The following is a 25,236-nucleotide window of genomic DNA, read 5'->3' as shown; positions in this document are numbered from 1 at the left end:
ACCACGACTTGAAAATACTGGGTTAATGAACGTTTTGGTGTTAAAAGTTATTATGTTTAGAATGTATTGTAATATTTCTTAGACAGTATCTTGAGATTATTTCAGTTAAATTAGCAACAAAGAAGCCGTGTCACTTTGAAGTTTCCAACCCTTTCCAGAAACAAAGTAATTTGACCTATATACTACACCATCGGCTACATTATACCAAGCTAACATAGTCCGAATCCACATAGGTTCAATCATATGGCCGAAAAAGCTCAAATAAATCGGACATTTGTTTCTTAGTTGATCAAATTACTATGCCATGGTGGACAATTTATGTGGATATTAAACTGTTTAAATTAAACACATGGATTCTAGACTTTAGATGTGTTTCGCCAAAACATTTAACTGAGACAGCTCAATACTTTACCAGTAATCATGTTTTTCTTGGATGCTCCTAATACATACATGATGTCAAAATATTGTATTATCCTAACAAGGTCAAGGGTATTATCTAAATCCCCAGCATGTTTAAAAAGAGTGAGGTTAATGACACGAATGGAATAATGTTGATGTATGCCAAGACAGAAACTGCAATCAATGGCTTAAACAAAACATTTTTCAAACACGTTTGTGACTCTTATTTTCGTCCATTTACCACTTAAAGGCAAACAATGATGATTCAATACCACGGTGGACTTTCTATATTAAATTATGAAGTGTTGCATTAACATTATGAATTTAATTATTTTGAGCCTGTTCTCCATTGCAGGTGCTCGATATAAAGACAAAACATGAAACATCATACATAAAATGGTTATTGCACGATGAATGTGGTACTGATAATGTGTATGCGGCAAAAAAGGAGTAATAAAGCGAAATAGATAACAATACAATTTATTCGAACATGCTTAGAGGTTGTCAGTGATTGACATTATTTACTAGATAACGCGGCATACAGTTAGTGTGATGTAATGTATTTAAAGTTGAAATATAGACTTGATGCGGTGTTTCAAATTGTACACTAAATATCGTCAATACTGATCGACAAAATATGGTCTCTCATTTCAGGACGAAATCATAATTCCATTGTATTTAAAATAATGGTTTAACTTTCCTTTTGTAACAATGTTTAATACCAATACTTTATCAACAAATATACCCATAAAAGCACTCATTCTTACCCACACACACACGCGAACACACACAAACAAACACACACAAGAACATGCACATACATGAATATATAGGTACACTTACAATGCATGCATATATTTGCAGTGCTTCATTGGACAGACATATTGAGAGTCACGTGTCAAATAAAGCCATTAAATACAGTTGAAAACTAATTGTTTGTTTATGAAATGTAACCTTCACAAAAAGTGTATTTAACAAGGAATGTATGAGATGCTACTCAGTTCAATTTCATCCATTCTACAGAGATCGAAACAAAAGGTTGTACAAAGGGAAACAATATTACTTAAAATTAACCAACGCTTCCTTGGCTGCATAAATGCTGTATATGTCCATATTTCAAAAGTAAATAAGGTTGCAGTGAGGTGATTTAATAAGTTCATTTGCTATACTGTATTTGTTCATACTACGAATTGTCTAAATTATTGAACTGCCTCAAGAAGATAAATGTGGTATGATAAGTCAGTAGGAAGCAGTTCTAAAAGCCTTTCCAAACGAACTCTGAAAAGCTTTCGGAGTCGTACAAACATTTGATGTCTCTGATCGTCTGAAAGAAAACCCTACACAAAAGGCATTGTACGAGAACTATCACGTGCAACAAAATTTAAGGTCAGTGCATCTTGCATATTTGAAAGCACCATCCGTGTAACCGACGTGGATTAGATATTATCCTTTGTTGCTATCGTGAATACAGTATGGGGTAATAGTGTATTTTCAGGAATTATCTGCAATCGTTCAATGTCAAATCCACCATGAGGATCCGCCGAATCTAGTCTGTCGATTGCGGGGCTACCGAAGTTATTACCAGGCTGGAAACTGTATGTGTGGTTACTCTCCAAATAAGATCGATTGCTCTTTTCAACCACCTGCAACTTTACAAAATTCTCATAAATATCGGATTGTAACATTGCTGCCAAGCGCAGATATCATCCGCGAGTAGCGACGCTTAACCGGTATGTGTTTCTTGACGTGATTGCATCGATGATTCCATTGCAGTTCCTGACGTGACTTCGTTGGCTTACGCGGCTATAAAACGAGGTAGTCTCGCAACCCATTAACGAGATCTGCCGTTGCTCAGTAATTCCTGAGCGTATTGATTTCCAAACAATCTTTCAAAAAGTGCTCGCTAAAATTGTTCACCATTTACCTGATCAAGATGTCCGCCTCTGATTGCAACGTTATGTTGTTGCATCAGCGATCATACTGCACCAATAAAGTTTTTGCCCTGATCAACCTGTAGCAATCATGACCAGAAGTCTGACAGGAAGCCCGAGTCAACGGGAATCATTTGTTCAAACGCGGTGGAGACTTCAGATGCTGCATTAGTCGATAGCGGTTCAGCTAGTTTGTATCTGACTGCAACGTCGATGACCGTCAACGCGAATTTGCATGTACGAGTCTGTCGTTTGCGTGATGTGCGGGTGATAGTGACATGTAGTAAAAACACAATTTCTGTCTGAGTAACTTCTTTGGGAGTATTCACATAAAACTATGTTGAATCGTCATAGACGGCGGCATGTGCTTTTGCCATATTGCCTGTCGAGATAATCAATCGAGAGGCCTGAGGCTTCCAACATTCTTTTTCTGTCTGGCCTATAATAAATCAATTCCATTAGTAAAATTATCGGACAATTATTTGCCTGCCCCAGAGGAAATAGCTGATGTCATCAACCAGTTAGTGACCTATATTCGCATGATTTATTATTGACATCAGCTATATGTCGTTGTTGGGGACCTAGTTTTTTCTAAGCGATATTATGAGTATGACGCGCTTGATCAATCGCATTTACTGGAAATTTGTCCGCGTTTGGTTGATTCTTTTCGTCAAGTCTGATATCAAGTCGGGTTCCAGATCCTAGTAATTATCTCCCGGAACATGTTTCTCACCAGGATAGAAAACCATGCAGGTCCTGGCAATTTTCCGAGTGTCGCGGAGACATCACCCACTGGTACCGGTGGTCGTTCATCGCTGCGTACAAACTTATATTTTTAAGTCACATTGAACACACTTGCCTGTATGAGCTCGCCTGTTATTCCTCGTCGATGTTGCTCTTAACGTAGTCATATCCGTGACAGCCTTGCATGGGACACAATATATACTTATGACCATTAATAATATATATTCCTCCAATATGAACGTAATTGACCTTTCAAGCAAGCACCCGTCAAACATTATCCGCCGTTTCCAAATTGTAATCAAGTCATTATCATTGGTCCGTCAGGGCCTATTAAAAGTCTATTTCTGCTCAACGTGATAATGAGGTGGCTCAAACGGGACACACTTTAATTAGTAGCGCCTTCCACAGACGACCAGTGATGTTATGATAATCTTAAGAAATTCAATGAAGACGCGGAGAATTCAGGTACTGTCGAATTTATCACCGTCATCAAAATCGCACCATCGATCAAAGATCTTAATGCTAGCATTAATAATCCTATGGATTTTGGTGATGTCATGCTTAACAAAGAAATCCAGCAAGATTATTTTCACCAGGCAGACATAAAAACACAGCTATCATTTAAGTTACACAGCGGTACGCACAGATTCCCAAACTGATCAGAGATAACTGCACCTTTGTGGTTATCTTCAACGGCGTTTATGAACTTACACTGCGAAATATTCATCAAACTTGTTGTCCCGGCGACATGGACACTAATAAGTTTAAAAACTTATTTGCACACGCTCAGAGAACTCCACGTGGATTCATTACAACCAGTTTACATGATCCAAAAATACGTTTATCGCAGAGATAACTTTATAATATTTGTCTGAGCCCGCGGTGGTGGGAGTCTCCCTTTATTAACAAAATATTTTATTATAAAAAGATTCAAAACAATATTAACACAAATATCTCCATGAGTGTGAAATTACAAGTCGGTCTCGCTCGTGAAGTTATTGTTAGCAAAATTAACGACGACTTTGAAAAGATACAGCAGCGAATGGAAGAGGGTTGATATACACTAGCGGCAGAAGATATAATTATCAAATTACTCCAGCGCGAAATGGTATTGTTCCTGGCTGGTTTACCCGCCAGTGTCAACAATGATAGCGAGATTGCTAAATTTGTTCCAATGGCTAGAGCCATTACAAGAATCAGATCTGATATGTCTCGTCAATATAAACCTCGAACGGCTGTAGGCGAAAGTGCATGAAAACTAAGACCACCTGTTTTGGATTGCTTGAATTCCGCATCCATATCAGTCGTTCACTACGTCACCAATACGATGGGATATAAAAACAAGATACGTTATATTATTTTTCACGGCCTGTCACTCAAATACAAATTGACGTACTGTATCTTCCCGCGGATGTCAATCAGTTGAAAACTTGTGTCACGCTAAATCATATTCGTGACAAGGATGGATAATGACATCGTAAATAAACAAGATTAGTAAACACCGATACAATCAAATGCCTCGGGGTGGGATCTCTGGAAAAAAGCTCTAAGGAACAATCACCGACGGTCTAGTTACCATCTATAGCATCACAACCATGCTTTTCATATCTTATCGACGGGATAATAATAATGTCCGGCGACTTCTTGGATCGTTGTCGGAGAATATATGTAGGGCCTCTTATTTTCTCCAATGCCTCAAATATCTTCAGACAATATTCGTAAATTATGTTATTGATATCCTGCTGCATTTTATCTATATCCAGATGGGGTAGTTTGAACCTAGGCAGTTGAATTTTGGTGAAAAGTCAAGAAATAACGTTCTATGTCATACTATGCTTCTTGATATCCTAACATTACCCTTCTGAATTACTGTCTAGCAAACATGTGTTAACGAATTCTGCATCAGATTTCACTAGGTTCAGATATTGTGTTGTCTTAATGATGTTTAGTTAAAATTCATCGTTCGAATGGTGATCTATATACTGCATAGATTTCAGATCATCTTGTGTTTTTGTTTGCTCTTGAATTATTGTATCGATAAGTATTTTATTAGAAACAGCTAGCATATTTGTTTCACCTAATTGTGATTCCGTCATTCTTACAGTGTGATATAACCATCACCCACATATCACGGTTCTCCCTAGTTATCCACTGCAGATGTCGCCTTATGTACTCTGAAATTCTTATGCTTATTTGCTTGCCCGATAAATAAATCAGATCGTTCTGGTTGTGGTGGTCCAACAAAAGCCGGTGCTACCATCGGCCTTCCAAAGACAGTTGGAATCGACGACCTATATATGTCAACAGCTCACTGGGAATTATTGGATTTCAGCGTTGATATTTTAATGGAGGAGCTTAGCGTTGGCTTATGTACTTTGACAGAGTCTTTTGATTATCTTCCCGTTATAGATTTAATTCCACGCTTAAATTCATCGCTCATTTGTTCGATTTGATATAATCATGTTGAAATTCACACGACATTCAAATCCGGTGGATAATCGGATCCCTCTCAACTCCTATAAGCAAACGCCAGTGAATTCTATGCGTCTAATACGCCAATTGAGTTTGATCTGATATTTGGTCAACTATAATAGTCTTACTTATGCCGGTGCGATCTCAAGGACCGACAACAATGTTCCTCTATCGGGGCTGGAAACCAGTATCGAATTCCGGCTGTATTTACGTCACTGATACCATCGTAGTTCTCGGTTTTGTTGTATTAGCGATAATCTTCTCTAGTTGGTTAGTTATGTCTGCGGTCTTGATTTTATTCTTACGGATTCTAAATATGGCAATGTTGTCTCCTTGAAGACATTTCCGCTGACGTCTATCTTGTGATACCGATAATAAGTATAACCATTTGCAGCAAATTCAGTATTTAATATTACACCATCGTTTAAACCCGTTGAGTGTATCGATGATATATTTTTACATGCGTGCATCGCCACCCACGATATTTCTGTGCGTTCATTTAAATTCTAACGAGCACTTGTTTATTGCTTTATCGTCTTAATATTAAGGACACAGTCAACACTGAAAAAACAGCGACACCAATTCCAATCTCAGGCGATTTCACGGGCGTAGCTGATAATGTACATATTAACTTCGTTGCACCAATGAAGGCACCGCATGTACAATATTGTCGATGATGATTATCGTCTGCTGTACTTCTTTGTTTTGTCGTGTACTCGTCTATGATTTTGTATGCGATGCCTTACACGCACATGCTTGATTATATCTGTAAGATTGTAGGATTCATCGTCGTTATATATGATATTAATTAAACAATTGCGGTCTTTGCTCCACAATTTCCAGACACCACCAACACGTCGCTGAGGTTAAGTATTAGTATTTTGGATGCAAAAGGAAAATGTCTCGATATTTTGATTCAACACGATGGACACGATTCTGGAAAATCTATAGGTGCAAAATGAAACGTTTTTAATATTTTGATTCAACACGACGGACACGATTCTGATATATCTATAGGTGGATAAACGCCATGTTGACTTGGTAAATTTGCAAAATTTCGCCGAGTAATACACCAAGACCTTAACGGTATGCTTGCTTGTGCTACTCTGTTTAGACCATATTGCTGATCCGGACACCAAAATGTATACCGCGTTGATGAACGGACCGGGATGAATAATACAAGCAAAAATCGTTGTGATATTTTTCGGCGTTGTAAAAGAGTTGTATGCGAACTTCAGTAATCTTAAAGTCGACGACATTTTGGAATCTAAATACCGCATTCACGACTATACCCATTATATTAGAGTTTCTTCGAATACTCGAAAACGATCTCTTACCACCATCATATTCAGATCTCAGCGGTTTAAATGGCCTATAAGTAACACGTGTTATTAGCGTACCGAACTATAATTGTTATACTTATATTTATTAAACAAAAAGTTTATATATATATATATATATATATATATATATATATATATATATATATATATATATATATATATACACGCACTTATGCAATCGTGTCATTGTTCCGGAAACTGAAATTAACTTTCTCCAAAGGCACGAAAAACTAGTTATTGTAGTTTCCTCAATAGTTATAAGGTATGTTTTTCTTTTCTTTTCATTTAACAATTGTTGCTGAAATGATATGTATACAAATGCGTATAAATTGTATTTACCCGAGCAAGTTCCGCTTGATCCCTCCCATTCCCCCTGTTCATTGCAACGAATCTGGGATATTTCGGTCAGATTATAACCTTCCTTGCATCTGGCTGTTACCACAGTATTGTAAGTTCTACTGCCCTCAACGCCCCCAGTGTAAGTTAGTTCACTATGGTCTGGTTGAGCAAGCTGTTTGGTACAACGTATCACTGAAATAAACGACTTATGCAAATATAACACTTTTCTAGTAATACATATTTCACTGTCGTATGTAAAATATACAATAAATATGTTCGTTATTATTGATAAATTCAAACTTTCAGCCATGCATTTGCTGCAAGAACATTGGCTGAAACTCAGATACAATAGTTTGTAATCATAATTATGTTGACATGAAAATTATTATATAATGTCTAATTACATAAGTTACAAAATAATATTCCACGCCGAAGTTTTAAAGACAATATATAACTGACTGTATTGCTGCCCCTTGTTGAATTAAATCTGTAATGTATTTAATAGTTAAGCGGTCATTCATGTGATTATGTCATTAAATATTACTATATGTCATTAATTTAATTAAATGTTCTGGCAACTGAATTGTCCATTTCATCTGGAGATTTATTTTCATTATGGTATCTTGGAAGAAATGTAATAAATCCAGGCACAGCACTTAAAATCCGCCTGGATGCTGCCATTAATACTGATTCGTGCACAAATAGCTTCATTGTCACAAAAGTGTTTGTCAATTTGTCAAATATCAGTTCCTAATTTAATTACACCACTACTTGAGAATACTGGATCAATGGAGGTTTTGATATTAAAAGTTATTAGAATGTATTGTAATATCTTTTAGACAGTATCTTGAGTTTATTTCTGTTAAATTAGCAACAAAGAAGCCGTTTCCTACCCTTCCCAGAAACAAAATTATTTGACCTATATACTAGACCATCGACTACTTTATAGCACGCTAAGATAGTTTGAATCCACATAGATTCAGTCATATGGCCGGAAAAGCTCAAATAAATCGGACATTTGTTTCTTAGTTTATCAAGTACATATACCATTATAAACAATTTGTGTGTATATTAAACGGTTTAAATTAAACACATGGATTCTAGATTCAGATGTGTTCTGTGAAAACATTAACCTGAGACAGTTCAATACTTTACAAGTAATCATGTTTTTCTTGGATGCTCCTAATACATACATGATGTCAACATATTTTATTATCCTAGCTATATCAAGGGTATTATCTAAATCCCCAACATGGTTAAAAAGAGTAAGGTCAATGACACGAATGGAATAATGTTGATGTATGGCAAGACAGAAACTGCAATCAATGGCTTAAACAAAACAGTTTTGAAATACGTTTGTGACTCTTATTTTCGTTGCTTTACCACTTAAAGGCAAACAATGATTATTCAATTCCATGGTGGAGATTCTATATTAAATTATGAAGTATTGCGGAAACATTATGAATTTTATTATTTTGAACCTGTTCTCCATTGCAGGTACTCGATATGAAGATAAGACATGAAACAGCATATATAAAATGGTTATTGCACGATGCATGTGGTACTGATAATGTGCATAAGGCAAGACAAGTGTAATACAGTGAAATAGATACCAGTACAATCTATTGGAACATGCTTAGAGGTTGCGAGTGACTGGCATTATTTACTAGTTAACTTGGCATACAGTTAGTGTGATGTAATGTATTTAAAGTTGAAATATAGACTTGATGCGGTGTTAAAATTGTACACTAAATATCGTCAGTACTGATCAACAAAATATGGTCTCTCATTTCAGGACGAAATCATCATTCCATTATATTTAAATTAATGATTTAACTTTCCTTTTGTAACAAAGTTGAAAACCTATACTTTATCAACTCACACAAACACACACACGAAAACACACATACATGAATATATAGGTACGCATACAAAGCATGCATATATTTGCACTGCTTGATTGGACAAACATATTGGGAGTCACCTGTCAAATAAAGCCATCAAATACAGTTGAAAACTAATTGTTTGTTTCTGAAATGTAACCTTCACAAAAAAGTGTATTTAACAAGGAATGTATGACATGCTACTCAATTCAATTTCATCCATTCTACAGAAATCGAAACAAAAGGTTGTACAAAGGGAAACAATACTGCATAAAATTAACCAACGCTTCCTTGGCTGCATAAATGTTGTATATGTCCATAGTTCAAAAATAAAGAAGATTTCAGTGAGGTCATTTAATAAGTTCATTTCCTATACTGTATTTGTGCATAGTACGAATTGTCTTAATTATTGAACTGCCTCAAGAAGATAAATGTGGTATGATAAGTCAGTAGGAAGCAGTTCTGAAAGCCTTTCCAAACGAACTCTGAAACGTTTTCTGAGTCGTACAAACATCTGATGTCTCTTATAGTCTGAAATAAAACCCTGCATAGAAGTCATTGCACGAGAACTATCACTTGCAATAAAATTTAAGGCCAGCGCATCTTGCTTATTTGTAAGCACCATCCGGTGCAAGTTTAATTTGCGTCCAATAGTACAGGGGAATGCAAATGAATTTCTATTTAAGCTTGTCATTCTTGATTTCAAGGCGCCGAATACTCAGAGCTCATTATTTCATTAAAACGAGATCATTGCTTGGGGCACGTGCTGTTGCTTACACGAGGTATGGCATTTATGTAACCGATCCCAGACAACGTGTTAGAATATCCTTCAGCAAAATTAGATTCAACTGCGACATGGTTCTTTTATTCATTCTCTCATCCCCCATCTCCCTGGTACAAAGGTGTACAAAGTGCAATGGGAGATTTACGTTCATGCTAAGATGCAAGACAAGAATAAAACAGAACTCATTAGCTATGGTAAATTAGAGATACGTGGCTACTTGAAAAAGTAAAGCAATGTGGTTTTCCTCTTACTTGGGAATATGAAATAACAGCTTGGATGGATTCTACAATACTGTTTGCCTTGATGATAGGTGTAAATATAATTTGAGAAAATTGCACAAATATATGTCAATTTACAACTAAAATGTTTTATTATGATAAATTAAACCTGGAAAACATTATATTATATTTCTTGCCTCCAGATATGGTTTCGCATCTGTAGCCGCTGCTGTATGTTTATTTACCTTATGGTTTGTGCCTATTTATTTAGTGTAATATTGATCATCAAGCATTTCATATAAAAATTAAGTGCTGCTCGAAATAAGGGATCCTCTTGATGAGAAGATTTTCTTTCGTGACTTATGTAATACCCTCCCGTACATTATCAGAAAATAGCAATTTTGGCAAATATGACCTTTGTGGCCAATATAGCTGTATAGAAAGACAAATGTTTGTACGTTGCCATAGTTTGCATAATTGCATTCCAATTTTTACACAATGTTTAAAACAAATATAAGATTATGTCCAACTTTTTTACATAAATATTTAGACGAAATATAGATTCTAATAAATCTTCAGCAATATGGGTCATCTGTAGTGAAAGAGACAGGCATCAGCTGATAAAGGAGAAAAAAGAACCAGTAGCGCTGCGCTGCATGTTCTCTTCCTGATTCACTCACTGATAATGGATCTGCTGTTTATGTTTTTACCCAAATCTCTCCTTTTCGTTTGAGGCATGCTTTTTCATATGATTCATTGTACTAAAATACTTCAAAAGTCATATGTATAGGCTCTACAAAATAGGCAAGATGTATAATAGACTAATGTGATCACTCTTCCCTCAAGAAGTATATAATGGGTTTAGATTACAAAAAAAACCTGATGATTCGACGGAATGAAGCGTTTGTCAGAAGCAAAGAGCCAGCAACACCAAATATAAAACAAAATGCTTTTAGCAGCCTCATCGTTATTTGTGTTTTCTAACCCCACGTAAATCTATTTCAGATATCAAAGATTCAAGCTTGTTTAGTGCAATTGTTTTATTACTACCCTCCGTTATCAAATACGTCAGGTTTAAATTTCCTCTTTTATCAATCAGTTTATTTAATAAGGAACCTTTTAACTTCTCAAGTAAACAGCATGTTCTTTCTATAAAAAAATTATACATGACAAGGCATAATATACTAAAACTTTATACTGACGTAAAGCAGTCTTATTTCTCAAGCATACTGGTCAGGATATGTTGGCAGATGGTTTATACTAAGAGAACAATTGATTTACACCACAATGCGGTAATGATTTACGAAAATAAGCAAATGGGAAATTTACAATTCAGCGTATTCTTACCCAGAAAAGATCATTAACGAAATTTTAATTTGCACTTTACATGCAACGGGCACTTAAAAAAAATAAAACGTTAGCTGTTATTGCTCTCAGAAAATTCTAAACCGACACGAAATTGATAACAGGTATAGACTTTGCATGTCAATTCACCGGGTTGAAATTGGGTATCTTTTCAAACTTTACAGCATGCTTCAAAAACATCAATAAAATACAATGCAAAGCTACTATACTACAGTCATGAAAACTGATCTCTTAATCAATATTTTTTTCAAAGGAATCAGCACCCAGTGTTTCGTTGGACATTCACCATTAGGCCGATTAATATCAATGGTAATTTAAACAAAGACGCAAAAGAAACTGATGTAGCGTTAACTATTTTATCATCAACATATGAGTTGCAATAATTCACGAAGCACAGTGTTCCATATTCCATCACGCCTGACCATCAAGATCAAAACACAGTTACATCATATCTAACGGTGAACATGATGTAATGCTTGTAAGAGCCTGAGTAGAACCTGTCTACATTTCAATTTGTTAGTAGCACTTAAGTTGGCGAATTACGTTTCATGGTGAGAAACTTAATATGTATTTTAATCAGACCTAAGGACACAAATCATGTTGCTTCGAGCCATCAGTGTTAAGTGGGTAATGCACCGATATCCTTTAATAAAGCCACGAATTCATTTTGAATCGTTCTTAGAATTATATATACCATTAAACAGACAAGATGATTATAGTAATGTACTGAACATATGTGCTCCCATCGTTGCGATATCAGAATGGTTGGTTATATGTTTCGGATTCCATGAAATGGCTTTTTATCCAGCAGATATGATTTATAGTTTATATCCTTGTATTTTTATTCTACACAGTATCATGCGCGGTATATAAACAACATACATTAATACTCCTCTTGTTTGCATCTTTCTCTCATGAGTGTCAAATTGCACGAGTTTTAATTAATTATTGCCAAATAATACCCAGGAAATAAAATCCAGACATTGGAAGTTTCATTTACGAATAGAGGATGATTTTTGTCGAAACTATGCGCATAGAATGCGAGCTATGCCTTATTAGATCTATACAAAGACAGTACCATCTTCAAAGCAAAACTTTATAATTGTAAAATAAAATGAACTGACCTATGTATGTATGTATGTATGTATGTATGTATGTATGTATGTATGTATGTATGTATGTATGTATGTATGTATGTATGTATGTATGTGTTGTGTGTGTGTGTATGTATGTATGCATGTATGTATGTATGTATGTATGTATGTATGTATGTATGTATGCATGCATGCATGCATGGATGTACTTTTCTCTATATTAAAGTTGATTTGTCGGCTGCTGTTCATATATAATGCCTTGTATGAAATCAACGTATCACTGTTACTATTAAACGATCAACGATGGATATGTAACAACTAACTATATTTGATGATGTTCGTTATGTAAAAAGGTGTCAACGACAAAGCGACAACCTTTACATGATCTAAGACGTATAAAAGGGCAAATCCACAGACAAACAACGAGCTACATAGGGATCAGAGATCAAACCCTTAACGAGAAATATACAAACGCAAATTAATTATTGCCGCAATAAACTGAACGTAAAAAAACAGTTTACGCCAAAACATACTCTACGAAGTTTAATATGAAAATGTGCCATATCGAAATACAAATTTAAGGAAGCTTATGAAATTATAATAACTTTGCAACATTTTTAACTACCCGTCAGGGAAAAAAGACTGTATTTACCAATGCAATGTCCAAGGGATCCGTTCCAGAATCCAGACTCAAGGCAACGCATAAGTGTGTCTCCAAATGATTGGTATCCCTTAGCACATGTCATTAAAACCGTCGAATTGAATGTTGTTGTCTTCCCTTCAATCCCATTTTTATATCTTAGATTACCATGGGTTGGTGCCACAAGATCCATACACTGTATTGCTGAAATTGTTTTAGGCATATATTCATTAAATGAAATGTATACCACGGGTATTAGACTCCCATGTGTTATGTATGATACTTGGTGTAGACATTGACATTGGGGCACATAATGTTCAACAAATATACGAATATGTACTGAAATAAATATGAATATGAAACTATGTCAAGACATACCCAATAAAAAAAATATTACCATTTCTTAGCACTTGCGATACTTGCACTAATCAGCATGTATTCATTGCAATCATTATGATTAGAGTCGCATCTTACTCCTATTTAATTTGAAGTGTTGGTTCCAAAGGTTCAGTGGACATGTTGATATCGTTATTGTTGGGCATTATAATAAAAGACGTGTGTATCTGAAAATGCATAATTTACATGGCGTTAGCATTACCTTCGTTAACGTCTATAATATGAACAATCCATTTGTTTCACTTTGACGTTTTCTAATAATTCTAGACTTCAAATGGTTGTTATATGTGTTTTCTGTTCACATCGTCACTCTATTAATTACTTTTAAGGTAAATCACGCTATTGAGTACATTTAAAATAATATTCCAATCATACGCGAATTCGAAGATTACTAAATGTCCAGTAATAGATTATATAGCAGTTAATGCCCTCAAAATGAAGTCCGACTAGTGCAAGCTTACATCAAAATTTTAACAGCATTTCGTTTAAACATTATTTATCAAAGAAAATATCTTCTCCTTGTTATAACCCTATATTAAGAAAATAAATAACCAGAATCAGAAATTTAGAAATACCAATTTAGTAAAATGTAACAAATAATTTACTTTTCTAAGTGATAAAATGAAGAAATTACGAAGCATTTCGATCATTGTGAGTTAAATCCAAAGTAATCCTAAAACTTAGATTACACGTCCTAAAGAATGATCGTTCATAATACATTCCGGTTCTTGAAAATGCTGCTATAATAAGCATTTCAACTTAATACTGTATACTTCCCTTATTATTGTTAGCATGTTTTTGATTTTGTAATATCATAAAGTTTTATTTTGTAATCGTGTAGTTGTATATGTTTTATGTGTTATCTAATATTGTAACGCACATGTAGCTTCTAAAGAATAGGTGTTGCACCAAGTCCACTTTATTACTGTTTATTATGTACCATTGGTATTTAATGTGACGAGGTATCTACAGTCTTGAAGTATCCTAATAACGTTGTCCATTACGCTTTTGAATCAATTCACAATGATGCTAAAATAGTGTTTACGTCAGACAGTTACATGAGCACTTTGAAATTCCAATACATAATTTAAATAGTGATTCATATCAGATTAAATACCGCATAACATTACATATTTACGCAGAGTGAAAGCAAAATAAGACCATTAATATAGATACAACACTTCTACCTAATTATATAAATCTCCACGATTTTGACACGAATCTACTTCGCAAAACATTCCTACCTGACTCTCTTACGTAATACAAACACACCAATGGAAAATTAACATAAACGGTAACCAAGATCATTATCGAGACTGGGTTTTGAAATGAAATCCGATTTAGAAATATATGTAAGTCATAACTATATTAAAAATTGGCAAAATTTAACTATGTCATGTGTTGTTTAAACGTCTTCATTAAATCAATACGCATGGATGAAATTGAAATATCTAATATCGTGCTCTACATATTTTGTTTGTAATATATATATCCATACTTGAGTTTAGGAGTTTTTGACTTCCTGACCAATGTGTTTTTTGCAAGGAATATGTTACATAGCTAATACTTGTCTATAATTGTTGATGATATATTAAGAATATTACTCGAAGTTAAACATTTTTACTTGGACCCTAGTCAAGGAAATGGGTGATATCCATGGGAAATACCTGCTCTTCCTGATGTTTTACACTTTCTTTACTAAATGTTTACTAAGGGATCTGACCTTGTTTACAATGTAAAATATTCTGCAAATACATTTAATGGGAAAATTACTCTCTCCCTGTTGCTGTTATTATATGTTATTTTGTATATAAATTTAGTCAAAGACAGAGTTACTTATTCCATATCTTTTCATCAGTCTAAGTGGGATCAATTTTAGTTGTCTCAGTTTTAATTTGAGATGATTTATTTATTTGAATTATTCACTGGAATAACAAAGTGTTCTTAGATTTTAGGACTAAACCAATATTTTAAATTTAATTTGAACGTAAGAACGTATTGAAGGACGTTTTGAATTGTTCCATTGAAATACGTCAGCACTATTAATGCGTGGATCCTATATCATATTATTCGCACATAAAAGCATTCTAACTTGGAATTAATTCGGAATTCCTCTTGAATTCAATCGGATTAATATATAGTGTTGCAATTGCTCCAGAACTATCAGGACTATTTTACATTTATTTAAAAAAGTGTAAGTTTTATTAAAGTATAAATTGCATTCAAGGTAACAAAGTTGTTTGTTAAATTTGTTCGTTTTCGCTCTTTTTTTGGTTAGTTTAAGCCCATAAGGTAGTAACAAACTGTACATTGTATGGATTGCTTAGTATGACTTTGTAAGTTCTTTTCAACCAGGCTCTAATTTAGTGATGATAAAAATATGCCACTGATAATTGAAGACGCAAGTTACTTCGTTACTCCTAAGGTGTAGGGTGGGAGCTATGTAACTGCAAAATTAAAATAAGAAATTTCGCTGCTGATTCTCCAACCAGACCATTTAACATCATTTGCTTTGTGTGAGTTAGGATCCGTTGTTTGATAAAAGAAAAAATATAGTTGCATTGTTGGCATTTTGATTACAGCGTTGAAAATAGTCTGTTGTCACATGTGATACTTTTTGCTTCTAATGGGTTTGTAAACGAGCACTGAAGTATGATAATTTTTCTTGGATGAGGATTGGACCGTTGGATTTGGAAAACAATACTAAGATTTCGTGGTTTGTGTACTGGGTAGCATCACGTTAATATGTTTCATTTTCAAAATATAATAAATATATGATTTGAAACACTGTATTCGTTTTCCAAATGTTTTTAGAACATTTTGATCTTGATAGGAATTCGATTGTTTTGCTCGGTTTCTTATTACTTATACTTCGTGTTAAGGGCTCGGATAATCATTTTACTGTTGAGCAGGCAAAATGTGTCAAAACTCTTTTTTCATGTCTTTTTCTGATTTATAAATGACTGAATATCTTCCAAACTTATACTGGCCTCATTTACATATTTGTAGCATTCCCCTAATGAGTCATATAATTGTACCTTAGTATATGATGCACAGTTATGATGTCTCGTTTATCCCAGTTACGGAAATTACACTTCAGGGAAGGAAGAGCAAGCAAAATTGTTCAAAATGTGTACATGGATACATTAATTTTTTTTATCAACTCCAATATTGCGGACTGCTGCATATTTGCAAAGAAATTAAATGACAATTCAAACTTTTCTGCTTTTGATATTATTTATATCTGGCAACGGTTTATGGAAAAATCAATTCCAAATTTATTTGCTAAATTTACTAATTCTAATTAGTTACGATAAACGCTATTATTTGTATCCATCAAGTTACTATTATTCATTTTTATATGACTCTCAGTTTAGTTTGGCAGGAATAGCATCCATTGAGAAAGTATAATAATAATTGATACATGTGTTGCATATTTGTCCGGTGTATCCATCATGGCAATCGCAAATAAAACTTCCGAAAGTGTTGGTACATCTTCCGTTTCCACTACAAGGTTTCCTAGGACCCATGCACTCATTTACGTCTGGAAAACGAAAGAGAAATTTCGAGTGTGATATTAATATTTTGTATACAATCCATCATGTGTGTCTTCTCTGATATTTTCTGCAGTTTTACCTCAGATAATTAATACAAATTTACATACCTTGCAAATGTCGTGTAATACAAATAATTTACTTTCATCGTTAACACTATTTTGTAAATATTGAGTTCTAAATTTCTTCACTAATAACGTACAAGTCAAACAAGAGGTGATACCTTAAATTCTCTCACATGAAGCCTTTGTAATTGATTAAAGATCTAGAAGAAAGATTGTCTTTCTTATCACATATTTTACATCGATTTAATTAATTTCACGTCATATGTCTACATATTTAATATTTATATATCTTTAAGTCAACCGTGATGTATTTTCTTTAACAAGAAACAGCTTCGAACTAACTCAGATAGATTTGCACGAAGACAATATAATACCTGTTTCGCAATTTTTTCCAGTCAAACCTAGATTGCAATCGCATTTGAAACTTCCTTGAGAATTATAGCATTTTCCATTGTTGTTACAAAAACTGTCTCCATATCTGCATTCATCAATGTCTGGAAAACCAAATATGAATACAGCTTCATTTTCTGTCTTCAAACTATATTTTCTGTCTTATTCCTTGAGAATGCTGTATACTTGTAAAGTATTAGTAGTAATTAATGTTATCCATGGAAATTAATATATTTTTGAACTTGGTAAATAAAGCTGCTAAGTTGCTTATTTGTACTTCGAGCCATTACTTTCTTGCCTTAATCCATGTTAGGAGCGTAGATGAGTAAGTATTGCTTAACATTTGTTAAAAACAAACATAAATTTCTATCTTCGTGACAATATTAATATATATTTTAGTACAAAGATATCACCATGAAGTGCTGGTCATGCTAGTTTTGAATTTTTAATGACCACATATATATCACTGTTTATAATTACAACGTATCTTTGCAGACTTCCTTTACTCTAATATTTAGCATGAGCTGAGAAATGTTCAAAATCTTCAGTAATTAAAAATTAAATTGTTTAGCGATATTATTCAGATGGTCGTTTGAACTTTTTTTACTTTAACCTCCGACAGCCCATATCCTATCTTCTGTAAGAGTGTGATTTCACAAACTATCGGTATTGCAGTTGTGTACAGACAATGCTCAGTGACATGACAGCTCATCTTAATATAATCGGTTTTCATGAAAGGCCATTATTCAATACATTATGCTAACGGACCTTAAATTTTTTTAACAGTATATCATTAGATGCTACAATTTGTAAACTTACAATAATAAGGTATCTTTATCTTCCTTAATATGGATTGTAAGCACTTATTTTTCAACCACTGCGTCATCATTACGATGTTAGCCCTAACTAGCTTGTTTGAACATTGATTGGTAGATAACATCGATTGAGCTGCGTCATCGATAGACCAATCAAACATGTGGTTATTTAATTAAAATGCAATGGAAATGGGTCATAGAGTTTCTTATCTCTTATATCGATTTCAGTTATATGTAATAAAAGTGCCGAAACACCGCAACAAAGGTGGACATAGCTGGCCTAATTGAACGATACTGTCATGCTTGTCACATACCGCAAAAGGAAATTATAAAATGTAAAATAATTGTAAACAAAAATCACTAAGTGACCAATATATGTATGTATGCATGTATGTATATATGTATGTATGTATGTATGTATGTATGTATGTATGTATGTATGTATGTATGCATGTATGTATGTATGTATGTATGTATGTGTGTGTGTATGTGTGTGTGTATGTATGTATGTATGTATGTATGTATGTATGTATGTATGTATGTATGTATATATGTATGTATGCATGCATGCATGCATGTACTTTTCTCTATATAAAAGTTGATTTGTCGGCTGCTGTTCATATATAATACCTTGTATGAAATCAACGTATCACTATTACTATTAAACGACCAACGATGGATATGTAACAACTATACATATCCATGCATATATGTATGTATGTATTAATGTATCTATGCATGCATCTATGCATGAGTGTACTTGTCTGTATATAATGGTAGATATGTCGGCTGCTGTGCATATATAATGCCTTGTATACAATCAACGTGTCACTGAAAGCCTGCTTTAAATGTGAAACCTTACTAAAACGAGCAACTATGGATATGTGACAACTAACCATATTTGATGATGTTTGTTCTGGAATCATGTATCAAACCCTGCATAGCCTATATATAAAATACCATTAACGACATGAAAACCTTCAAATGATTTAAGACGGAGAAAAGAACACACAATTCCCAGACAAACACTGAACACATATACATGACAAGTATCCATGCTACATATCAATCAGAGATAGAAACCTTAACATGAATTATAAAAACCCGAGTTAACTATTGCGGTAATAGTCTGAACGTAAGTAACAGTTTAAGACAAACTTACTTGACGAAGTTTAATGTAAATGTATAAGATAAAGAAATACAGTAACGTTCAATCAAATACAAATTTAGGAAGCATTATGAAATTATAAGTTCTGTTGTATAATAACTTGATAACAGTTTAAAATACCCATCAATTATAAACAGACTGCGTTTACAAGTGCAACGTCCAAGAGATCCGTTTGATAATCCAGATTCAATGCAACACGGAAGTGTGCCTCCAAATGATTGGTATCCCTTAGCATATGTCATTAAAACTGTCGAATTGAATGTGTTTGTTTTCCTTTCCATCCCTTTTTTATATCTTAGCTTGCCATGTTCAAAACATACACGAAGAAATACTGAAATAAATATGAATGAAACAACGCCAAGACATTCCGAAAGGAAAACATATTTCCATTTCCCAGCAATTGTGATATTTGCAATAATTTACAGGTACTCAATGCAATCATCATGATTAAGACCGTATCTTATTCCTCTTTAGTTTTAAGTATTGGTTACAAAGATTCAGTTGATATGTTGATAACATTTATGTCGTGCATTCTAACGAATGACGTGTGTATCTTAAAATGCATAATTACATGGCGTTAGTATTATCTTCGTTAACGTCTTTAATATGAACAATCCATTTGTTTAACTTTTACTTTATATAATAATTCTAGTCTTCAAGCAGTGGTTATTTGTGTTTTCTGTTCAAACGTTCAGGCTATTAAGTACGCTTAACATAATATTCCAATTATACCCGACTACGAAGATTATAAAATCTCCAGTAATAAATTATGTATCCGTTAATGCCCCCCAAAATGAAGTTCGACTATTTTAAACATACATCAAAGTTTTAACGACTTTCCTTTGAAACAATATTTATTAAAGCAAATATCGTCCCGTTGCTATGGTGGTAAACATTTTTACTTGGATACGAGTCATGGAAATGGTTACTATCAATGGGAAATACCTCCTGTTCCCGATGTTTTACACGTTATTAAGGGACCTGGCCTTGTTTAGAACGTAAATTATTCTGCAAATGAATTTTATGGGAACATTACTCTCCCACTCGTGCTGTCATTATATGATATTGTGCATATAAAGGTAGTCATATAAAAAGTTACTCTTTCCTGATCTGGTCATCAGTATTAGCTGGATCAATTTTAGTGGTCCCAGTTTTGATTTGAGAGGATTAATTTATTTGAATTATTCACTGGAATTACAATGTGCTCTTTGAGCTTAGGACTTAACCAATATTTTAGATTTATTTTGAACGTTTTCAAGGAGACTTTGGATTATGCCATTAAAATACGTGAACACTATTTTTACGTCAACGCTACGTCATATTATTCACACATAACCACATTCCAAATTGGAATTAATTCAGAATTCCGCTTGAATTCATTCGGATTACTCTATAGTGTTCACTTGCATTATAAGCATTAGGACTATTTGAGATTAATTCTGAATAGTGTAAATTCCTTTTAATGTCTAAATTTGCATTCAAGATAAAGAAGTTATTTCTTGAATTTGTTCTCTTACGTTCATTTTTTAAATTTAGTTTAGGCCCATAAAGTAGTAACAAATTCTACATTGTATTTATTTCTTAATATATATTCGTGATGTCTTTGTGACTAGCTGCTAGTTTAGCGATAATGCAGATATGCCACTTATAAAAATAAAGACGCATAATGCTTAGTTACTGTTAAGGTGTTGGGAGGGTTTTATGTGACTGCACAATTCAAATAAGGTATTTTGCGGCTGATTCACGCACTATACTATCTAACAACATTTGCATTATGAGAGTTAGGATCGTTTGTTTGATAAAAGAAAAAAATATAGTTACATTGTTGGCATTTAAGGTACAGTGTTGCTTTTTCTCGGTATGACAGGAAAGGTGCAGGTGTCACGTATTCCAAACATTTGCTATGAAGAAACAATTTTCGCTTCTAATGGGTTTGTAATTGATCACTGAAATGTTTTTATTTTTGTGATCGGTTGGATGAGATTTTCTCGTTTGTGAATTGTGTAGAATCACTTTGAAATATCACTTGACATTAACAGTAATCAGATATACTACACCAACAGCTGGTTTATGTTATGCATTCACTAAGCTTTAAGTTCCATGGGAAATATACCCTCAGCGCAGTCTTTACTCCCTTCCAAGCTGGAATGATGTCTTGTATTTAATAAATAGTATAGAACGCCTTCTGCAGTTATTCTTCATTAAAAAATAACATTACAGTATCATCAGTCTTAATGGGATCAGTTTAGTTTTCCCGGTTTTAATTTGTATTTACTTGAAATATTTACTGTAATTACAATGTGCTCTTTGATTGTATGACTAAAGCAATGTTTTAGATTCATTTTGAACGCATTCATGGACTATGCCATTTAAATATGGCAGCACTATTATTAAGTCAACATTATATCAGATTGTTTGCACATAAATACATTCTAAATTGGAATTAATTCGGCATTCCGCTCGAATTCATTCGGAGTACCTGTATAGTGTTGTACTTCCGATATAGCTTATTATGACTATCTGAGATTAATTCAGAACAGAGTAAGTTCTTTTTAAAGTTTAAATTTGCATTTAAGATAAGTAACTTATTTCTTGAATTTGTTCTTGTTTGCTCTTTGTGTTTTTAGTTTAAGCCCATACAATAACAAACTGTACATTGTATGGATTGTTTCATATGGCTTCGTAAGGTCTATGCGACCAGTTTCTAATTTAACGAAGCTACAGATATGCCACTGATAAGAAAAGACGCAAGATACTTCGTTACTGCTAAGGTATGGGTGGTAGTTAAGTCAGTGCAAACTTAAAATAATGTATTTTCTGGCTGATTCATCAACCATATTTTCTAAGATGATCTGCATTGTGGGAGTTAGGATCCGTTGTTTGATAAAGGAAAAAAAATACAGTTGCATTGTGGACATTAAGGCTTATGTGTTGCTTTGTTTCGGTACGACAATTCAGGTGCTGTTGTGATATATACTGGTCATTTGCTTTTGAAGAATTAATTTTCACTTCCAATGGATTTCTAAACGAGTACTGAAGTATTATTCTTTTTTCGAATCGGTTGGTTGAAAATTTGACCATTGGATTTAGTAAAGGAAACTAAGATTTAGTGTTGGGTGAACTGCATAGAATATTACGACAATTTTGTTCATTTTCAAAGAATCACAAAATTTTATTTCAAACAAAATATTCTTTATTGCATACATTTGCTTTTTTGATCATTTTGATACTGATAGGAACCCGAAGCATTATAAAGTTATAAAAGAATGCATTTACCAGTGCAAAGTCCAAGAGATCCGCTCCATGATCCAGACTCAAGACAACGCAGAAGTGTCTCTCCAGATTGTTGGTATCCCTTATCACATGTCATAAAAACTGTCGAATTGAATGTCTTGCTCTTCCCCTCAATCCCATTTTCATATCTTAGATTGCCATTAGTTGGTGTCATAAGATCGATGCAACGTATTGCTGAAACAGTTTTACGGAAATATTCAATAAAATGAACTCTATGCCACGAATATTATATTCCCATGTGTTCTATGTGATACATGGTGGAGACATTGGCAATGGTGCACATAATGTTCAAAATATACAGGAAGAAATACCGAAGTAAATATTAATATGAAACAACGTGAAGAGATTCCGAAGTAATTACCATTTCCCAGCAATTCTGATGTTTCCAATAATTTACAGGTGTTAATTGCAATTATTATGATAAGGGTCGTATCCAAGTCCCATTTAATTTTAAGTATTGGTTCCAAAGGTTCAGTTGATATGTTGATATCGTTTTTCTCGGGCATTCTAACGACATACGTATGGTCTGAAAATTCATAATTTCATGGCATTAGCATTACCTTCTTTAACGTCTTAATATAAACAATTCATTTGTTTAGCTTTCACGTTATAGAATATTCTAGATTTCAAGTGGTGGGTATTCATGTTTTCTGTTCAAATGGTCAGGCTATTAAGTACGTTGAAAATAATATTCCAAACATATCCGACTCCAAAGATTATAAAATGTCCAGTAATAGATTATCTATTCTTTAATGCCTTCAAATTGAAGTCCGACTAGTGCAAACCTACATCAAAGTTTTAACGACATTTCGTTTAAAAAATATTTATTAAAGAAAATATCGTCCCGTTGTTACGGTGGTACATATTTTTACTTGGATCCGAGTCAAGGAAATGGGTAATATCAATGGGAGATACCTGCTCTTCCTGATGTTTTACACGTTCTTGACTAAATGTTTAGTAAGGGACCTGACCTTGTTTAGGACGTAAAATATTATGTAAATGAATTTTATGGGAACATTACTCTGCCACTCTTGCTGTCATTATGTTATTTTGTATACAAAGGTAGTCATAAACAAAGTTACTCATTCCATATCGTCCATCATTATTAGTGGGATCAATTTTATTTGTCCCAGGTTTGATTTGAGAGAATTAATTTATTTGAATTATTCACTGGAATTACAATTTGTTCTTTCAGATTAGGACTAAACCAATATTTTAGAATTATTTTGAACGTTTTCTAGGACGTTTTGGATTATATCATTGAAATACATGAGCATATTTTTACGGCAACACTAAATCATATTATTCACATACAAACACATTCCGTATTGGAATTAATTCAGAATTCCGCTTTAATTCATTCCCATTACTCTATAGTGTTGCACTTGCACTATAAGCATTAGGACTATTTGAGATCAATTCTAAATAGTGTAAGTTCTTTCTAACGTCTAAATGTGCATTCAAGTTAAATAAGTTATTTGTTGAATTTGTTCTTTTACGTTCTTTTTCCAAATTTAGTTTAGGCCCATAAAGTAGTAACAAATTGTACACTGTATATATTTATCAATATAAATACGTAATGGCTATGTGACTAGCCGTTAATTGAGCGATGATACAGATATGCCACTGATACAAATAAAGACGTAAAATACTTCGTTATTGCTAAGGTGTTGGGAGGGAGTTATGTCAGTGCACAATTTAAATAAGGTATTTTGTGGCTGATTAACGTACTATACTATCTAACATCATTTGCATTGTGAGAGGATCCTATGTTTGATAACAGAAAATATATAGTTGCATAGTGGGCATTTAGGGTACAGTGTTGCTTTTTCTCGGTATGACAGTAAAGGTGCAGGTGTCACGTATTCCATGCATTTGCTATGAAGGAATAATATTCGCCGATAATGGATTTGTAATCGAGTACTGAAGTATTATATTTTTTTGGATCGGTTGGATGAGGATTGGACCGTTGTATTTGGAAAACGAAACTAAGAATTCGTGGTTGGTGAGCTGTGTGGAATCACGTTAATATTGTACATTTTCAAAATATCATTCATATTTGATTTCAAACACTGTATTCGTTTTCCAAATTGTTTGTGTGGAATATTTTGATATTGATAGAAATCCGATTGCCTTGCTAGGTTTCATATCATACTTCGTGTTCAGGGCTCTGACAGTTATTTTATTCTTGCGTAGGAAAGATGTGTCAAAGCGCTACTTTGAAGTCTTTTTCTGATTTATAAATGAATGAAAGTCTACCAAATTAATATTGGCCTCATTTGCACGTTTGTAGCATTCCCTTAATGATTGCTATAATTGTACCTTAGGGTATTTTGCACAGC

At 33.7% G+C, this 25,236-nt stretch overlaps 1 protein-coding gene across 1 annotated transcript in view; it reads right to left on the bottom strand.

Moving 5' to 3' along the window:
* LOC149807743 (uncharacterized) overlaps positions 1-25,236 on the bottom strand; it is a 145,845-nt gene that overhangs the window by 55,497 nt on the left and 65,112 nt on the right. Inside the window, exons 9-13 of the mRNA XM_089969957.1 lie at positions 22,877-23,068; positions 17,602-17,721; positions 17,033-17,152; positions 13,225-13,416; positions 7,229-7,420 (exon numbers count right to left, since the gene is read on the bottom strand). Coding sequence (XP_089826083.1) covers positions 7,229-7,420; positions 13,225-13,416; positions 17,033-17,152; positions 17,602-17,721; positions 22,877-23,068 — 816 coding nt within the window. The remainder of the gene's footprint in view (positions 1-7,228; positions 7,421-13,224; positions 13,417-17,032; positions 17,153-17,601; positions 17,722-22,876; positions 23,069-25,236) is intronic.

This window comes from Sinohyriopsis cumingii, chromosome 1, assembly GCF_028554795.1.
Source record: "Sinohyriopsis cumingii isolate HCF-2022 chromosome 1, ASM2855479v2, whole genome shotgun sequence".
NCBI classification, from domain to species: Eukaryota; Metazoa; Mollusca; class Bivalvia; order Unionida; family Unionidae; genus Sinohyriopsis; species Sinohyriopsis cumingii.
The sequence above is the reverse complement of the archived record's forward strand: the minus strand, read 5'-3'. Positions and strand labels throughout refer to the sequence as shown.